Source organism: Lagenorhynchus albirostris, chromosome 1, assembly GCF_949774975.1.
Source record: "Lagenorhynchus albirostris chromosome 1, mLagAlb1.1, whole genome shotgun sequence".
Classification (NCBI taxonomy): domain Eukaryota; kingdom Metazoa; phylum Chordata; class Mammalia; order Artiodactyla; family Delphinidae; genus Lagenorhynchus; species Lagenorhynchus albirostris.
The window spans coordinates 162,541,649-162,558,941 of record NC_083095.1 but is presented as its reverse complement, the minus strand read 5'-3'; the positions used below and the strand labels follow the sequence as shown (position 1 = coordinate 162,558,941).

The 17,293-nt window shown below is 46.5% G+C and overlaps 1 protein-coding gene across 2 annotated transcripts in view; it reads right to left on the bottom strand.

Annotated features, from left to right (window-relative positions):
* The window catches only part of HOMER2 (homer scaffold protein 2), a 93,044-nt gene that overhangs the window by 6,057 nt on the left and 69,694 nt on the right, over positions 1–17,293 (bottom strand). The window contains exons 4-8 of one of the 2 annotated variants that reach the window (XM_060157643.1): positions 13,584–13,676; positions 8,633–8,739; positions 4,572–4,728; positions 2,429–2,539; positions 1,166–1,246 (exon numbers count right to left, since the gene is read on the bottom strand). In XM_060157643.1, coding sequence (XP_060013626.1) covers positions 1,166–1,246; positions 2,429–2,539; positions 4,572–4,728; positions 8,633–8,739; positions 13,584–13,676 — 549 coding nt within the window. The remainder of the gene's footprint in view (positions 1–1,165; positions 1,247–2,428; positions 2,540–4,571; positions 4,729–8,632; positions 8,740–13,583; positions 13,677–17,293) is intronic. The other variant, XM_060157652.1, reaches the window with a different exon arrangement.

The window sequence follows — 17,293 nt, the reverse complement described above, 5'->3', positions numbered from 1 at the left end:
AAGGGTCTGGGGACAGAGCGGGAGGAGCCCCGCTGAGACCTGAGACAGCCAGACTGTCCGTCCCCCTCGGGCGGGCCTGCCTCCCTGGAGGTGTTAACTGTCCTGCCCCCACCCCCCCTGGCATCAGGTGTGTGCCCCTCCTTCCAGCTGTTCTCTGGCAGAGGTACCAACGGCCAGCATCTCGCCTTGATACGATGCCCCCACAGAGAACACAGAACTCAGCATCCTGCCCAAGGAAGCCTGGTGCTAAGTGATGCTTTCACAAAGTGCCCAGCAGAGGAAGCCTGAAATCCCAGCACATGGGGTTTTCAGCCCCAAGCCCAGTGTGGTCAGCAGAGGCCCCCTTTGGGTTCCATTCTGGGAGAGAGTGAGAAATAGCACAAATGGAAGAGTGACTTGTTTCTCCCGGTTCCACTGAGAAGGCGAGGTCTCCTTGGCCCCAGGCCAGCCTCTGGCCGTCAGCGAGGGAGGACTGGCCGTGCCAGACGCAGGGACAGTAGGTCTGTGCTCTGTCCGTCCCGTGGTGTTGCCATGGAGACGTTGAAGCTCCCAATGGCGGGACCGCTGTGAGTCCAAATAAGAGCTTTCATCTTATGGGCATAAAATGAGAATTTTTGAATGGGTGTACAAGAACCAGTTACTAATACCAAGGTTGTATACCTGAACAAAGAGCTCTCGAAGTGAGGAGAACCTCGGAGGTGAAGGAGGACCTGAAAATCCTCCTTCAGAAATGCAGCAGGTGGATCAGAAATCTGAAGCCAGCAGGGTGGGGGGGAGGGGGGGGGCTGTCCAAGGTCATGTCCAAGGTCACTGGCTGGGGAGGTGCAATAGCCCCTGGATCTTAGGCTCTCAGCCCTCCTTTCTGTCCCCTGCTTCGCACCCTTCTGTGGTTCTGTAGGAACTTCTGTGGGCAGGAAACAGTCACCTACACTACGGTTATGCACAGGACACCTTCGTATAAGTGGAGAAAACAGAAGACAAACACTGCTGAGTCTGCACCCGGGAGGAAAGCTGGCATCTGGCATGTAGTTACGCTGGCTTTCTAGGAATACAAAGTCTCTTTTCTTTACCAAGCCAGGCGTGAAAGGGAGACGCCTCGGAGAAATGGGTAACACAGTGGATGCCTTCTCATCTGAGCCCAGGTGAACGTACTCCCCGCCCTTACCTCTAACTTCTCAGAGACGTATTCACACTCTGACATGAGCTGAGGTATGATTTCACTTTGTTTTCGGAGGTCTGTCAACTCCTACAGGAGACAGAAATTGGAAAAAGAATGTGAAAGCAAGTCAGATAAAATGTATTCTTGAAAATCCCCAACTCGTGCATACAATAATGGAAGCAGCTTTTGGAACCTGTGTTGTCTGCGTAAATAATAATGGCGATGATGTTATACTTAACACACGAGGTAATTCTAAAGGCTGAGTATGTTCCATGAATTAATGCATGAAGGCTGAACACCACCATGAAAAGAGAAGTATGATTCCTGTTTCGTAGATGGGGAAACCGAGGCTGAGAGAGGACTGGTAACTTGCCCATGGTCTCCACCCTCTGTATACAGTAAGTCCCCTATATATGAACCTTCAAGTTGTGAACTTTCAAAGATGCAAATGTGCGTTCACATGTCCAGTCATGTAAGTCAGTTCACGTGTCTGGTGTACATCGTCACGTGTGTGCATCCTTGACAAGTGGTTGTGCGTTTGTGTACTTTACTGTACAGTACTGTAGAGAGTACAGTACTACAGTGTCTTTATTTCATGCCCAGGATGTCCGGAAGCAAGCGTAGAAGCAGCAGTGATGTAGCTGGTACTACTGTACTTTTCAAAGTACTGTACTGCAAGGTTAAAAACGTTTCCTTTGGTTTCTGTGTCTGTTTTTTATGTATTATTTGTGTGAAAAGTATGATAAACCTATTACAGTACAGTAGGATACAGCCGATTGTGTTAGTTGCATACCTAGGCTAACTCTGTTGGACTTACGAACAAACTGGACTTAGGCAAGTGCACTCTAGGAGTGGAACTCGTTCGTGGGTAGGGGACTTGCTGTACTTAGCTGTCCCGTCCCCCAGAAAATAAATGACTGTGTGACAGGGGGTTCTCGCTGCATTAATTTGACGGCAGAACGCAACTTCTGATAAAAGACCACCTATGAAAGTTTCCGAGTGCTTTTGCAAATGTTCAGCTCCCTCTTGGACCTGAGCGACTGACTATAGAATAAGTACAACAAGGAGGCTGCAGAGGGTAACGGTCAGGCCTTTGCTCTGGACTATCTGTGCCCTGGTGTAGCTTTTGGCTCTGTCTCTGTGCTGAGATCCGGGCAGCTGCCAGGGCCGGTCACATGCCCCACAGCTGCCTGCCGTGTCCTTGGGTGGAGATCACCCGCCAAGGCCCAGGGGACGCCAAGCAGCACCGCTCGGAGCCCCACGACCCACCGTCTCCTTTTCTCGGAGTTCCAACTCCAGCTCCTCAATTCTTCTCTTCAACTGGGTATTCTTCTCCTTCTCTCTGTTTATCTCGCTGCACTGCTCTTCCAGCTCGCCAATCTTTAATGAATATCACATGTTAAAGCAGGGATGCCAGTTTACTGTCATCATTAAACAAAAGGTCACCACAGCTCTTTTAAAGTAAACCATAAATTAACCCACTTATAAATTTTTCCTCGTGGCTACAAACAAACTCCATGGGGCTCCCCCTGGGCTGTTTGCTCCTGTGGGCACAGGATGCCCTCATTTAACACCAACAAAGCCACAGAAGTCACAAAACCTGGCTTCAGTATGCTCTGGGCCTCTGGTTTTCTCTCACAGTCACAGGACGGTAGCTTTAGGTTTGCTTTAAGGATCTGTCACAAGTCGGGGCCAGACGTCCCATGAATCTATCTGCTTCTTCGCAGAATGACCGTCACATCATTTTAATCATGCCCTGAATGATTCTGTTGCTTTTCAAGGGGTTAAGCGAGCAGGGTAGAGAACCGAGCAACTCTGTGGGACAGTGGCTACCAACTGGGACTCAATGACATTTCAAACGTTTTAAATCAAGATGACCTTTCCCCACTGATGCACGCAGAAGGGGCCTGGCCCGTGGGCCTCTTCCTGGAGAGATGACAAGTGCAGGCTGAGGTACATCCCCAGAGTGCATCTTTCTCTCCTTCCCAAGCCTGACACCTCTGACACTGGGCATTTCCCAGGGGCCAAAGCATGGGTGCAGAGTGGACAGCAGGGGTGTAACCAGCAAGTAACACAAGAGCACCGTGTTGATGGGGTTCCCCACAAGCAGGCAGCGGCAGTCCTCAGGGTGCAGGGCACTAGGTGGTCAACATGAGGACAGTTCTTAGAGGTGACCTGCACCAGCCCTCAGGATCTGAACCTCCAGCCACAGGAGCTGCCGGAGATCCCACCAACGTCCACATCCCGCCCTGGGAATCAAGTTCCCAGTGCTTCCCGCCCAGGGAAGCTGACGCTCCGCACAGGGAGTAGGTTCCACTGCACGCACTTCCTCCACGCCCCACCCCCCCGACCCCGCACGGCTCTTTGGTTCTTACACTCAGACGCGAAGTGAGAAACTCAGCTCTGCCCTTGGAAAAAGAAACAAAGGGCAATCAATCCCTCTGCCAAGCAGATGAGCCCAGCCTCAGAAGGGAAGGTGCGGAGTCAGCACTTGGCCTGCGCCCCTCACCATCAGCACTTTATGAAAAAACGACACGAGGCAGTTTCACATGCCACCTGCTCCGAAGTAAGACGTGAAGTAGGGGAGTGGTTTCCAGGGGCTCCACTCAGAACGGGTGGGCGGGTTATAAACGGGGGCAAGGGGAGCGAGTACCAATCTCAATGTGACCCGTACCCTGAAATCCTGCATTTACGGAGCAGACTGTGTTCACCGACTGTGGGATAAAAGTGCTGACCAGCAAAACAGCACAGCAACCCCAGGACCTCACCTGGGAACCCTAAAACAACCGCATCAACTCAGCCCAACAGCAGAGCATGAGCGACTAATTACAGGGAAGGGCGTGGGTGAATTCTGAAAAAAACTGAAAAGCCCCCATGTCAGGGTAGGAGGGTAGAGGGCACACGAGGCCCGTCCGCATCCGCCCACCTCACACGTCAAGGGCCGTATTCCTTTCCTTGCTGCCTATCTCACATTTTTAGAAAGAGCAGTTTGCAGGGAAGCAGGGTTTCTGAGCAATCACGCCTCACCATCTCCTGAATCTATTTTCTTCACTCACCCTTTGGATCCCTTTTCTCTACCGAAGATCACGGAACCACAGAAAATGCCAGAGGGAGGCCACCCACGAAAGGCCAACCCACAGCTCGCATCAGAGGGTGATCTTTGCGAGAGACAAAGCTGCAATCTCCCATTGATTTCTCTTCTCCTTTGCGATTGCAATTTTAAAACTTGGTTCAGGAAAGGTAATCAGTCAGTTCTGTACATAGTAGCGTTCCCACTAAGGCAGGCAGGGAGGCGGAGGGGAGGACAAAGGGAGAAGCAGCGGGTCTTCCTCCTGCCCCTGGGACATGGGACCGAAGGCCAAGCGGGAGGCAGTGGGGAGAGGAAGGTCACGGCCACCCCGGCCCTCCCCACCTTGTTCCGGAGCCGGTCATTCTCGTCGTGGCAGAGGGAGAACTGCCTCTTCCACTGCTCCACGCTGGCCGACGAGTCCTGTAGTGCCGTGGTCAGCCGGGCGTTGCTCTCCCGCAGGGTCTGCAGCTCGATCTCCCATTTCTTCACGTTGGCAGCGCTGCAGGGCGGGGGCCAGGCGGTGACCGGGAGTGTGGGCACCGTCCACCCGGCTGCCCTGTGGAGGGGGCACCCGGCCACCCCCTCAGCCCATGCCTCGGGGCCACACCCTCTCCCGCCGGTGGCCTGGCAGCGAGAACCACGTGCTGAGTGGGCCTGGCACCTCCCTTTAGTGGGAACATGCTGCCTTGTTGGGTGATTTTCTCAAGGCATCACTTTAGAAGAGAACAGAATTCTCAGAGAAGGAAGAGATGTAACTTAGAATGAACTCAGCCCTAAAAAAGAATGAAATCATGCCATGTGCAGCAACATGGATGCAACGAGAGATTATCATACTAAGGGAAGTAAGTCAGACAGAGACAAATGCCAGATGATATCACTCTTGTGTGGAGCCTAAAATATGACACAAATGAACTAATCTATGAAGCAGAAACAGGCTCACAAACATGAGAACAGGCTTGTGGCTGCCAAGGGGGAAGGGGCTGAGGGAGAGATGGATTGGGAGTTTGGGGTTAGTAGATGCAACCTATTATATACAGAATGGATAAACAACAAGGTCCTACTGTATGGCACATGGAACTATATTCAACGTCCTGGGATAAACCATAATGGAAAAGAATATAAAAAAGAATTATATAAATATATATATATATGTATAACTGAGTCACTTTGCTGTACAGCAGAAATTAACGCAACATTGTGAATCAACTCTACTTCAATTAAAAAAAAAAAGAAACTAAGAATGAAGCCACAGACTGTGGTAGAGACCCCTTCCCCGTCTGCTCCCTACTGACCCCTGGCCGCAGGACGGTTCTCTCCTGCCCCATGTCCGTTCCTTCCTGAAATGAACCTCAGGGATGTAGGTTCTGAAGTGCTGGGGTGGACCCCGGGCCCTCTGACACTCTCATGAAAGCGGCGGACACTTTCAACAAGCTCCTGACACCCCCTCTCTGGAGCCCAACAACCCCAGGTTTAAACGAACAGCCTGGGTCCAGATTTGAGAGCTGAGGACTTGAGGACAGAGGAGACAGGGGCTGGGAGTCCCCTGAGGGCAGAACTGGGGTTCCAACCGCAGGATGTGTGAGGGAGCCCTGGCCGACCCTAGGTCCCCTCAGGTCCGAGGGACGCGTCCACATTATCACCAAACCACATGATAATCCTCTGTGATCAGTGAAGTTTGAAAAAACAAACTGGAATCAGGTTGCCCTCAGTTGCCGGTCCCATTCAACGCTGCTTTTGTTTCCTGTTTTGGAGACCAGTGTTCACTGCAGCACTGTTTACAATAGCCAGGACATGGAAGCAACCTACATGTCCATCAACAGAGGAATGGATAAAGATGTGGTACATACAGACAATGGAATATTAGCCATTAAAAGGAACAACACTGGATCATTTGTAGAGACGAGGATGGACCTTGAGACTGTCATACAGAGTGAAATAAGTCAGAACGAGAAAAACAAATATCACATAATATCGCTTATATGTGGAATCTAGAAAAATGGTAGAGATGAACTTATTTGCAAAGCAGAAATAGAGACAGACGTAGAGAACAAACATATGGTTATCAAGGGGGTGAGGGTGGCGGGGTGGGATGAATTGGGAGGTTGGGACTGACACATATACACTATTATGTATAAAATAGATAACTAATGAAAACCTGCTGTATAGCACAGGGAACACTACTCAGTGCTGTATGGTGACCTAAATGGGAAGGAAATCTAAAAAAGAGGAGATATATGTATAGTTGATTCACTGTGCTGTACAGCAGAAACTAACACAACATTGTAAAGCAACTAAACTCCAATAAAAATTAATTAACAAAAAAAAAACCACCTCAGACTTAGCCACTCTGAAAAAAAAAAAATAAGAAAGTTTTTGGCTTCTAATCAATACTGCCTGGCTAAGGAGAGTTGTGTCTCTAAAGGCTTCTTTTTTTTTCTTTTAATTTTTTAAAAAGTAAATACAACTGTATTTTAATAATCTGCATTATCTTTCATCCACCTCAAGGTCCTAGAACTGTGATTGGAAAATAGATACTTTTGGTTTCAAACACCACAGACTGAAAACATAGCAAAATATTATTATGTGATTAACTTCAGAGTTAATGATTGAGCTGATTTCTGGGAAATGGCTTCACACCCATTCCTGTAATTCACTCGTCCATTCAACTGGGATTTAAAAACATTTATTTTTAGGGGTGGAATGTTTTCATCCAGGCAGCCCACTGTGACTCAACCAAAAATAGTCTTCAAGATCACCTGATGAGTAAAAGAGGCTGGCCACAGTTCTGTCCTTTGACGTATCTGACAAAACCCAGGGTCCAAAGAAGGGGGCTGAATCTAAGGGTCCTATGTTCTTTCTGAAATGCCTTAATTCCTGTCAGATCACAGGAATTAAGCTCCACGCACTGGTCAGGCTGGCTGGGTTGCAGAGGTGGGTGCCTCTGGGAAGATTTACCAGCCATGTGACCTTGGGCAAGGACTCACTGTACCACCTGGGACTCAGTTTCCTTACCTGTAAAATGGGGGAATTAATATGATAGAGTTCTTAAACGGGGCAGGTCTGAGGAAAGCAGCTTGTCAGCCACAGAGAGGCTGGGGGAAGCCGGCCGAGTCCCCTGCCAGGTGAGCAGAATGACCCCCAAAGACAGCAGTTCTGAAGGTGCTCATGGGGCCAGCCTTACACCGTGAGACCCAGCCTAGCCTTTGGGAAACAGGCCACATTCTCAAGATATGAAAACACAAGCGCAGGGCTTCCCTGGTGGCACAGTGGTTGAGAGTCCGCCTGCAGCTGCAGGGGACATGGGTTCGTGCCCCGGTCCGGGAAGATCTCACATGCCGCGGAGCGGCTGGGCCCGTGAGCCATGGCCGCTGAGCCTGCGCGTCCGGAGCCTGTACTCCGCAACGGGAGAGGCCACAACAGTGAGAGGCCCGCGTACCGCAAAAAACAAACAAACAAACAAACAAAAAACAAGGAAAACACAAGCATAGCTAGTATAGTCATTAAAAGTTAAAATCTTGTTGATATCGTCATGGGGGTTGTGTTAAATTTGTAGATCAATTTAAGGGAAATTGATACTTTTTAAAATATTGAGGCTTCCTACCACTTCCCAATAGACTTTTTCTATTTGTTGAATTATTCATGTATGGCCCTCAAAATCATTTGAGTTTTCTTCACAAAGATCCTGTACATTTCTTAAGTTTATCCCCATGTATTTTATGGTTCTAGTTCATATTGTAAAGGAAATCTCTTCTTCAAATATATAGTCTACGTGATGTTTGTTTGTATATAGAAAAGCTACTGATTTTTGTGAGATTTTATTTTATTTTCAAGATAGTTTCTTAGGTTTTAATGTTTTTCAGTGTTATCATATATGAATAAATGATAAATTTGGCTTCTCAAAAACCAAAACAGGGACTTCCCTGGTTGTCCCGTGGTTAAGACTCCATACTCCCAATGTAGGGTGCACGGGTTTGACCCCTGGTTGGGGAACTAAGATCCCTTATGCCGCATGGCACGGGCCACCCCCCCCAAAAAAATGAAACGTAAGCACTGGGACAGGGACTTCCCTGGTGGTCCAGTGGTTAGGACTCCATGCTTCCATTGCAGGGGACCCGGGTTCCATCCTTGGCTGGGGAATTAAGATCTCACAAGTCTCGTGGCATGGCAAAAAAAAAAAAAAGCACAGGGACACCTCTCTCTTTCTCACACACACACATAGATGCTGATGTGCACAGAGAACAACCATGAAGGCAGCTGGTCTTCCTTTGGCCAGGAGTCAAGACCGGACGCTCTGAGCAGGACCCAGTCTCCTTTCCCAACTTCCTGAAACCCTGCCCAGTAGGAAAGGCTGCAGGGAAGTGATGACCTGGGAGACAACAGCACCTGGATTTGAACATGCTCACCTCTGTGTCAGAGCGATCTTCAGCTTGTTGTTCTCAGACTTGAGGTGTGTGTTGGCAGGACCCGCTGAAGATGCCTTTTCATCGTCCGTTCCGTTGATGCTGGATGCCTGAGTGGAAGATGGGGTTTCACACCCAGATTCCTGGCCAGACTGAATCACTTGCACACCTTATCGCTTGTCCTCACAGCGGAAGCAAATCAGGCATGATGAGGAACTGTGTGGTTATGAGTGTGGGAGAACCAACGCATCCAACCAGAACGCAGCAAAGACTGACAAGTCCACAGACTAATAACAAGACTATCCGTGGAGACTCCACTTGGAGTCCAGACAGTCTGTGCATTTTACCCACAAGACAGCACACAGGGCCGTTACGCAGAACCTTTTCACTCAAACTTTACAGGTAAACCTAACAAGCCCGGATACCTGATCTCCTTAAATAACACAGGACAGAAACCACAGATTAAAAGAGGGGGAGAGTTTTAGGAACTTCCCTGGCGGTCCAGTGGTTAAGACGCCATGCTTCCAATGCAGGGGGTGCAGGTTCAATCCCTTGTTGGGGAACAAAGACCCCACATGCTGCAGGGCATGGCCAAAAGAAAAAAAAAAGAAAAAGAAAGGGGGGAGGAGGGTTTTATAATAAGAAACAGTGAATGAGTTAAGAGAAAAAGTATAAGAAGCTGAGATGACTTAAAAATCCCGGGGCTACAGAGAGATGAACACACTCATTTGAAAAAAAAACACCAGGAATCAGATATGGGTGTCTGCGACTAGTTAGCAATGTTATGAATATTCTGAAATGTTTGCTGTAATAAGCCATTCTACATGGAGGTGAAACCTCATCTGGTCTTGGATAAGATCTTAGAAAGATTTTATTTCGCCTCCAAGAAGAATAAAGGCAAAGGAAAGACAAGAAGGGAATGACGTATGACTAAATTTCTACATCGCAAAAAAGTGCGTAAGCTATATCAGAATGTAAGCAACGACGTGGGGGAAATATTTTCAATGCATACTAAAAACAAAAACGCTAATACTATTCCTATACTAAAAAACCCCTAGAGTCCTCAACTTTTAGAGTGACGCTCTGAAATATTTATGAATGAAATGATGTCTGGGACTGGCTTTAAAATAAAGACGGAGGGAGAGGGGGGTGTAGATGAAACCATTGGTCATAGAGTCCTAATTGTTAAAGCTGACCTGTGGGTCCATGGGGGTTCATTTACCCAGTTCTGCCTAGTTTTGTATATATTCAAAACTAGCCATGTTAAAAATAAAGTTCTTGGAAATGAACACAAAAAAGCGGAAAGGACATGCAATTGACATTTACAGAAGAAGAAATACATAGAATTAATAAACAAAAAAATTTAATCTCACTAGTAAAGAAATACAAAATTTAAAAAGCCAATAAAGTACATTTTTCTTCTGTCAAATCAACAAAGCTTTGTTGGGGAGGGAACGGGAGGGAAAAACGCTCTCATTCACTGCTGGTGGGAGTCACAATTGTACATTTCTGTAGGGATGTTTGCAGTGTGTGTCAAAAGCTCTCAAAACCTCCTACTGGGCTTCTCTGGTGGCGCAGTGGCTGAGAGTCCGCCTGCCGATGCAGGGGACACGGGTTCGTGCCCCGGTCCGGGAAGATCCCACATGCCGTGGAGCGGCTGGGCCCGTGATCCATGGCCGCTGAACTTGTGCGTCCGGAGCCTGTGCTCCGCAACAGGAGAGGCCACAACAGTGAGAGGCCCGCGTACCGCAAAAAAAAAAAAAAAAAAAAAAAAGTCCTACCCCTTGCTGGGAAAATTGGACAGCCACATGTAAAAGAATGAAATTAGAACACTCCCTAACACCACACACAAAAATAAACTCCAAATGGATTAAAGACCTACCTGTAAGACCAGTCACTATAATACTCTTAGAGGAAAACATAGGAAGAACACTCTGTGACATAAATCACAGCAAGATCTTTTTTGATCCACCTCCTGCAGTAATGGAAATAAAAACAAAAATAAACAAATGGGACCTAGTGAAACTTAAAAGCTTTTGAAAAGCAAAGGAAACTACAATACAAGACAAAAAGACAACCCTCAGAATGGGAGAAAATATTTGAAAACGAATCAATGGACAAAGGATTAATCTCCAAAATATATAAACAGCTCAGGCAGCTCAATATTAAAAAAACAAACAACCCAATCAAAAAATGGGCAGAAGACCTAAATAGACATTTCTCCAAAGAAGACATACAGATGGCCAAGAAGCACATGAAAAGCTGCTCAACGTCACTAATTATTAGAGAAATGCAAATCAAAACTACAATGAGGTATCACCTCACACCAGTTAGAATGGGAATCAATCAGAAAAGCTACAAACAACAAATGCCGGAGACAAATGTGGAGAAAAGGGAAGCCTCTTGCACTGTTGGTGGGAATGTAAATTGATACAGCCACTATGGAGAACAGTATGGAGGTTCCTTAAAAAACTAAAAATAGAATTATCATATGACCCAGCAATCCCAGTACTGGGCATATACCCGGAGAAAACCATAATTCAAAAAGACACATGCAACCCAGTGTTTACTGCAGCACTATTTACAGTAGCCAGGTCATGAAAGCAACCTAAATGCCCATCGACAGATGAATGGATAAAGAAGATGTGGTACATATATACAATGGAATATTACTCAGCCATAAAAAGGAACGAAATTGGGTCATTTGTAGAGACGTGGATGGATCTAGAGACTGTCATACATAGTGAAGTAAGTCAGAAAGAGAAAAACAAATATTGTATATTAATGCATATATATGGAACCTAGAACAACGGTACAGATGAACCAGTTTTCAGGGCAGAAATAGAGACACAGATGTGGAGAACAAACGTATGGACACCAATGGGGGATAGTGGCGGGGGTGGTGGTGGTGGGATGAATTGGGAGATTGGGATTGACATGTATACACTAATATGTATAGAAGGGATAACTAACAAGAACCTGCTGTATAAAAAATAAATAAAATAAAATCCAAAAAAAAAATTGTTGACCAGAAAAAAAGTCCTACCCTTAACCCAATACTTCCACTTCAAGAATTTATCCTGCAGAAACCATCAAATGCACAAAAGGTGTGCAAGAATGCTTAGCATGGTGTTATTTATATTAATGAAAAATAAGAAACAACATCGATGTCCCAAATTATAGGAGGTTAATGGAATAAGTTGTGATGCAAACACTGGAATACTATCTAGCCATTAAAATAGTTTTGAAAAGGGATATTTGAAAACACAAGGAAAGGATCATAACAAATACGTTTTTTAAAAAAAGATTAAAAAGAATAACACCAAGATATACTGCAAAGCTATATTAGGAAGAAACACACCAAAACGTTAACAAAATATCTTTGGTAACTCTTACTGTATAATAACCTTAGCATTCCAAAAACAAAAACACAGAGAAAGTCCTTAGACTATGGACCATTTCAAGTGCCCAATTTTACAGATCCTCAGCGATTACTCAGTACAATAATTAGTATACTAAATTAACAGTATCATTTAGATGTCATTAAAGATTATTTACAAAGATTCAGGAAAGTTCCTGCCCACTTGAAGTCTAATACACATTCATTTCCATAAATCCGTAGGGGCATCTTTTACAGGATTCAGCTTCAGCTATTGCTGACGGCCAAGTCTAGGGTGTTGATCTTGACCGCTCAGGATGCCCATGTCTCCTGTTCTCTTTCCACAAGCTGCCCCGACATCCATCCATGGCTGGCCTGGCCTGGCCATTCTCCACCCCACAGCCTCCTCTCCGATCTTCCTGCCCTCAGCTCCTCCCTGACTTCCTCACCACCCGCATGCAACCTTCATGTCAATTCCTGATCAGTAGCTATAAAACATCTCCAATGTCTTCCCATTATCCAACAATAAATAATTAAGAATGGTCCACTAATGAAGAATTCCAGGTCCTCCACAGTACCTCCAAGTATATCTCTGTTCCTCCCACTGTGCATCTCACCCTCGGGCAGGCAGAACCCTGGCTGCCTTGCATTTACATCATGCTTATCCCTAATCCCAGACCCCAGCTCCTACGACTCGTCAGGCCTCCCTTTCCCTGTCTCTCTACACATAACTCTGTCACTAGGTCAAGGTTTCCACCTACCACTACACACCCCAATCTAGATGTCAGGAAGGCAGGTATTTTTATTTCAGGTTAAAATAGGTCCCTTTTAGTCAATTATCACACTTTTAAGTAGACAGATAACTCAGTTCCTGGCAAAGCCACATTTACGTTGGCTAAACCAGAGCTGTTGGAATACCACCTCCCACCTGACTTTGTTATAACAGGGAGACAGACGAGGACTCTCTGGCATCGATCAAGTTTTCTCTGTCATGGGCACAGGTACCTGCATTTGTCCATGAGCATCCTTCATGCAGACCTCACCTCCCAACACAGAAAGAAAACACTTCACCTTGGCATTTTTTTTTTTTTTTTTTTTTTTTGCGGTACACGGGCCTCTCACTGTTGTGGCCTCTCCCGTTGCGGAGCACAGGCTCCAGACGCGCAGGCTCAGAGGCCATGCCTAACGGGCCCAGCCGCTCCGCGGCATGTGGGATCTTCCCGGACCGGGGCACGAACCTGTGTCCCCTGCATCGGCAGGTGGACTCTCAACCACTGCGCCACCAGGGAAGACCATTGACATTGGTTTTTAAACCGTGACCAGAGGACATCCCAGACCAGGGACATGCATTAACTCTAATCTCATCAAACGTTTTCCAACCAAAATATATCACCACATCCTGAAAAGTTCAAGAGTCTCTTACATGTCACATTCATCTCACTGTGAGCAGTCTAATAGTTGAAAAAGTTTTCAAAATGCCCTACTGTGAAAATTTCTTATTTCTTGTCAAAAGTGACAAGGAACAGAGTCTCAATCACTGATCACAGTCATTCATCTTATGGACAAATTACTTACTTGGGAATGATTGCTCGAGGTCTCGATTTTCTCCTGAGATTTGTCTCTGGCTAGTCTGGCAGCTTCTTTCACCTCCTGGAATTTCTCTGCAAACTGAACGTGAAGAAGAATTATTAGGGATTTCCTTAACCTTACACATGGCTGATATTCAGAACCTACCTTTATTATTTTGCATTCCTTTTAAGCCAATAAATCCTGTATAAATCCAGAAGAAGGATTTTATTTGAGATTAAAAAGAAATGAATATAATGAATGCTTTTTCCAAAAAAACCCACTATTGGCCAAGGTCAGATCTGAACGAATTTCTAAGATACTGAAGCTAGATTTGATGGCGAAATATTAAAAACACATACCTCTGGCTAACAGCACCTAATACAAATGCAACAAAAGAAATTTAGCTATAGTGCAAAAGGAATCCACGAGAAACTTCATAATCCCTATTGAAAGATCCAAGAACTCTTACAAGTCAATGTCATGAAACACAAAAACATCCAAAAAGTTGAAAAGGAACAGTCCTAGATTTTTTTTTTTTTCAGTGCGCGGGCCTCACACTATTGTGGCCTCTCCCTGTTGTGGCCTCTCCCGTTGCGGAGCACAGGCTCCGGACGCGCAGGCTCAGCGGCCATGGCTCATGGGCCCAGCCGCTCCGCGGCATGTGGGATCCTCCCGGACCAGGGCACGAACCCGTGTCCCCTGCATCGGCAGGCGGACTCTCAACCACTGCGCCACCAGGGAAGCCCAGTCCTAGATTTTAAAAGCGTAAGATATAAAATAGCAAAATGCAACGTGCAGCCTAGGACTGAGTCCTCTTTTGAACAGACCAAGTAGAAGACTTCTGGGCAACAAGGAGGGAAATGTGAGCATGGACTGGATAAGGTGACACCAAGGAGTTACTTTATTTATTTATTTATTTATGGCCGCTTTGGGTTTTCGTTGCTGCACACGGGCTTTCTCTAGCTGCGGCGAGCGGGGGCTACTCTTCATTGCAGTGCACCGGCTTCTCATTGCAATGGCTTCTGTTGCTGCGGAGCACGGGCTCTAGGCACATGGGCTTCAGTAGTTGTGGCACATGGGCTCAGTAGTTGTGGCCTGCGGGCCCTAGAGCACGCAGGCTTCAGTAGTTACAGCACTCAGGCTCGGTAGTTGTGGCTCGCGGGCTCTAGAGCGCAGGCTCAGTAGTTGTGGCGCACGGGCTTCATTGCTCCACAGCATGTGCGAGCTTCCCGGACCAGGACTCCAACCCATGTCCCCCACATTGGCAGGTGGATTCTTAACCACTGCGCCACCAGGGAAGTCCAGGAGTTATTATTAATTTTGTTAGAAGTGCTGATGATGTTGTGGTTGTTGGGGAATGTGATTCTTTAGAGATCAACACTGAAGTATTTAGGCGTGAAATGTCTCGATGTCTGTAATTTACTTCAAAGTACTTCAGCAGCAATAAAAACAGATGAAGCAATGTGGCACAGTGTTCACTGTTAAATCTACGTGATGCGCATATGGGTGCCCATTATACTATGCTCTCTGCTTTCAAAAATGTTTTAATGTTTTCTTAAAAGAAAAAAATTCTTAAAATCCCAGGGCAATCATATCAATCACTGCTTTATAGTCACTGACAAGGCAACTGATTTTAATCAGCCAATACGTTGTTTGAACAGAGAACATTCTATGATAGCTAATGCTGACATCACACAGCAAGAGAGAGCCAAATGTCGCTGAAAAACGAAAAACAGCTGGCCAAGTGGCAAGGCCACCAACAATTCTGTGGCTTTTGCTGAGAACTCTATTTCTGAGCACAGGCCGCCCTCTGAGTGCTTCACAAAGCTAACAACGATGGTCTGCTTTGGGAAACCTTGCCGGGTGATAGCCGTTGGTCCACCAAGCACCCAGTAGAGGCAGAGAAGGTCAGTGTGGCAACGCTGGCCTGTGTTGCTCCCACAGGCCTGTAAATAAAGCCATAGCTACAGGGCTTCATTTAACCAACCTAGAGCTGTCAGAGAAAAATCACATTACCTGCTGCTTAAAAGACGTGAGGTCTAGCAAGGATGGACAGAGCACCCGCCTTCCTTTTAGGGGCCCCGTAAGTAAAAACATCATGTCGTGAACTCCTTGACGGCGGGGTCCACGCTTTTCCTCTTTGCACCCTCCCCTGACACCTGGCAGAGAGCAGGCACAAATAAGTTTGTTCAGTGAATGAACAGGCTCTGGGTTCTAGATTTGCACACCTACGCCCACTTGAAAAAAAAAATCATGTCAAAGTACAGGCCAAACCTAAGGACTTAAGAAGGTACTGTGGTGAGTGTCTTGGGAGTATTCTGCCCCATCTTTCTGCTTCCTAAGCTTAACTGATTGGATCAACCTAGGAACTAGATAGAGTATCACTTGGAATATGAACGTTATCCCGGAAGAGATTTTGTGCAGGCACTATAAATGCCTTTCAACCTTATTAAGACATTAAAAGATGCAACTTTTAAAAGGTATGATATTAAATGTTTTTGTGCCCCACTATCAACTAAAAGTCAAACGTGATTTGAAGAAAACGGTAATGCATGTGGTTCTCAGTAGACACACCTGCTAATGGAGTCTCCCCATGCTGTGCTTAGGAAGGTGGGGCTGGCTGTCTCCCACAAGCATCTCAATTCACCAGGCTCCCAGACCAAAAGCATTGTTCTTTACAGACGGTCCTTGTGCCTGTCAGGGTCTCTTTCTCTCAGGGTCTTATTCGAAGTTGCTTGTAAACTAGATTGGACATGTCATCAGCCAGGGTCATGCTTATTCAGTCAACAAACATGGTCTGAGCACCATTCACACCTTCAGCAAACAAAAATTTTCACCATGAGCTGGGCCATGCCCTAGGTTAGGTGCTGGGGTGTGAACGCTGTGTAAGTATCAGATAGAGGGCGAGACTTGGGTAGCAGGAGATAGTGGCAAAGAAGTCAGCAAATAAAGCCCTGCCGGGCTTTGACAGAACAAGTTGCCTCTGGATGGAGCTTGGGGGCCTCCATTCTGTCTGTCTCCTCCTACCTGACCCTGAACATCTGGGATGACCCTCAGCTCAACTCTTGGAGACTCAGCCCAGAGCACAAACCTTCAGTTCCAATGGGCCCTTCTCTCTTTGTCCCCTGACACCCATCATGGTGACCCCTCCAGGTGTCCCACAGTTTTGTCTTGGGTGGGCCTACTTAGTACCCTCTTCCCCTAGACCCTCAGCATAGGCACGTCTACAAGGTAAGGAGTTTAATGGCTTCTTAACACACATTCTCTTGTTTGCTCCTCTCCATCCTCTGTAGGACAGGAATTCTTTTTTTTCTTAATATTTTATTTATTTATTTGGTTGTGCCGGGTCTTAGTTGTGGCAGGCAGGCTCCTTAGTTGCGGCAGGCAGGCTCCTTAGTTGTGGCATGCTCACTCTTAGTTGTGGCACGCATGTGGGATCTAGTTCCCTGACCAGGGATCGAACACTGCATTGGGAGTGCAGAGTCTTAACCACTGTGCCACCAGGGAAGTCCCTAGGATGGGAATTCTAATGTATAGTTTCCTGAAAAGAAAATGGAGTCTTAGAGAGGTTAAAATTTGCCCATGGTCACATGGCTAGTAAATAATAAACCTGAACTTGAGCCCAGATCTGATTTCCCCACAATCATCCACACATCCAGTTACTTTCGGGTGTTTATAAGAATGCCAAGAGTCTTGTCCACAGCAGTTGCTAAACA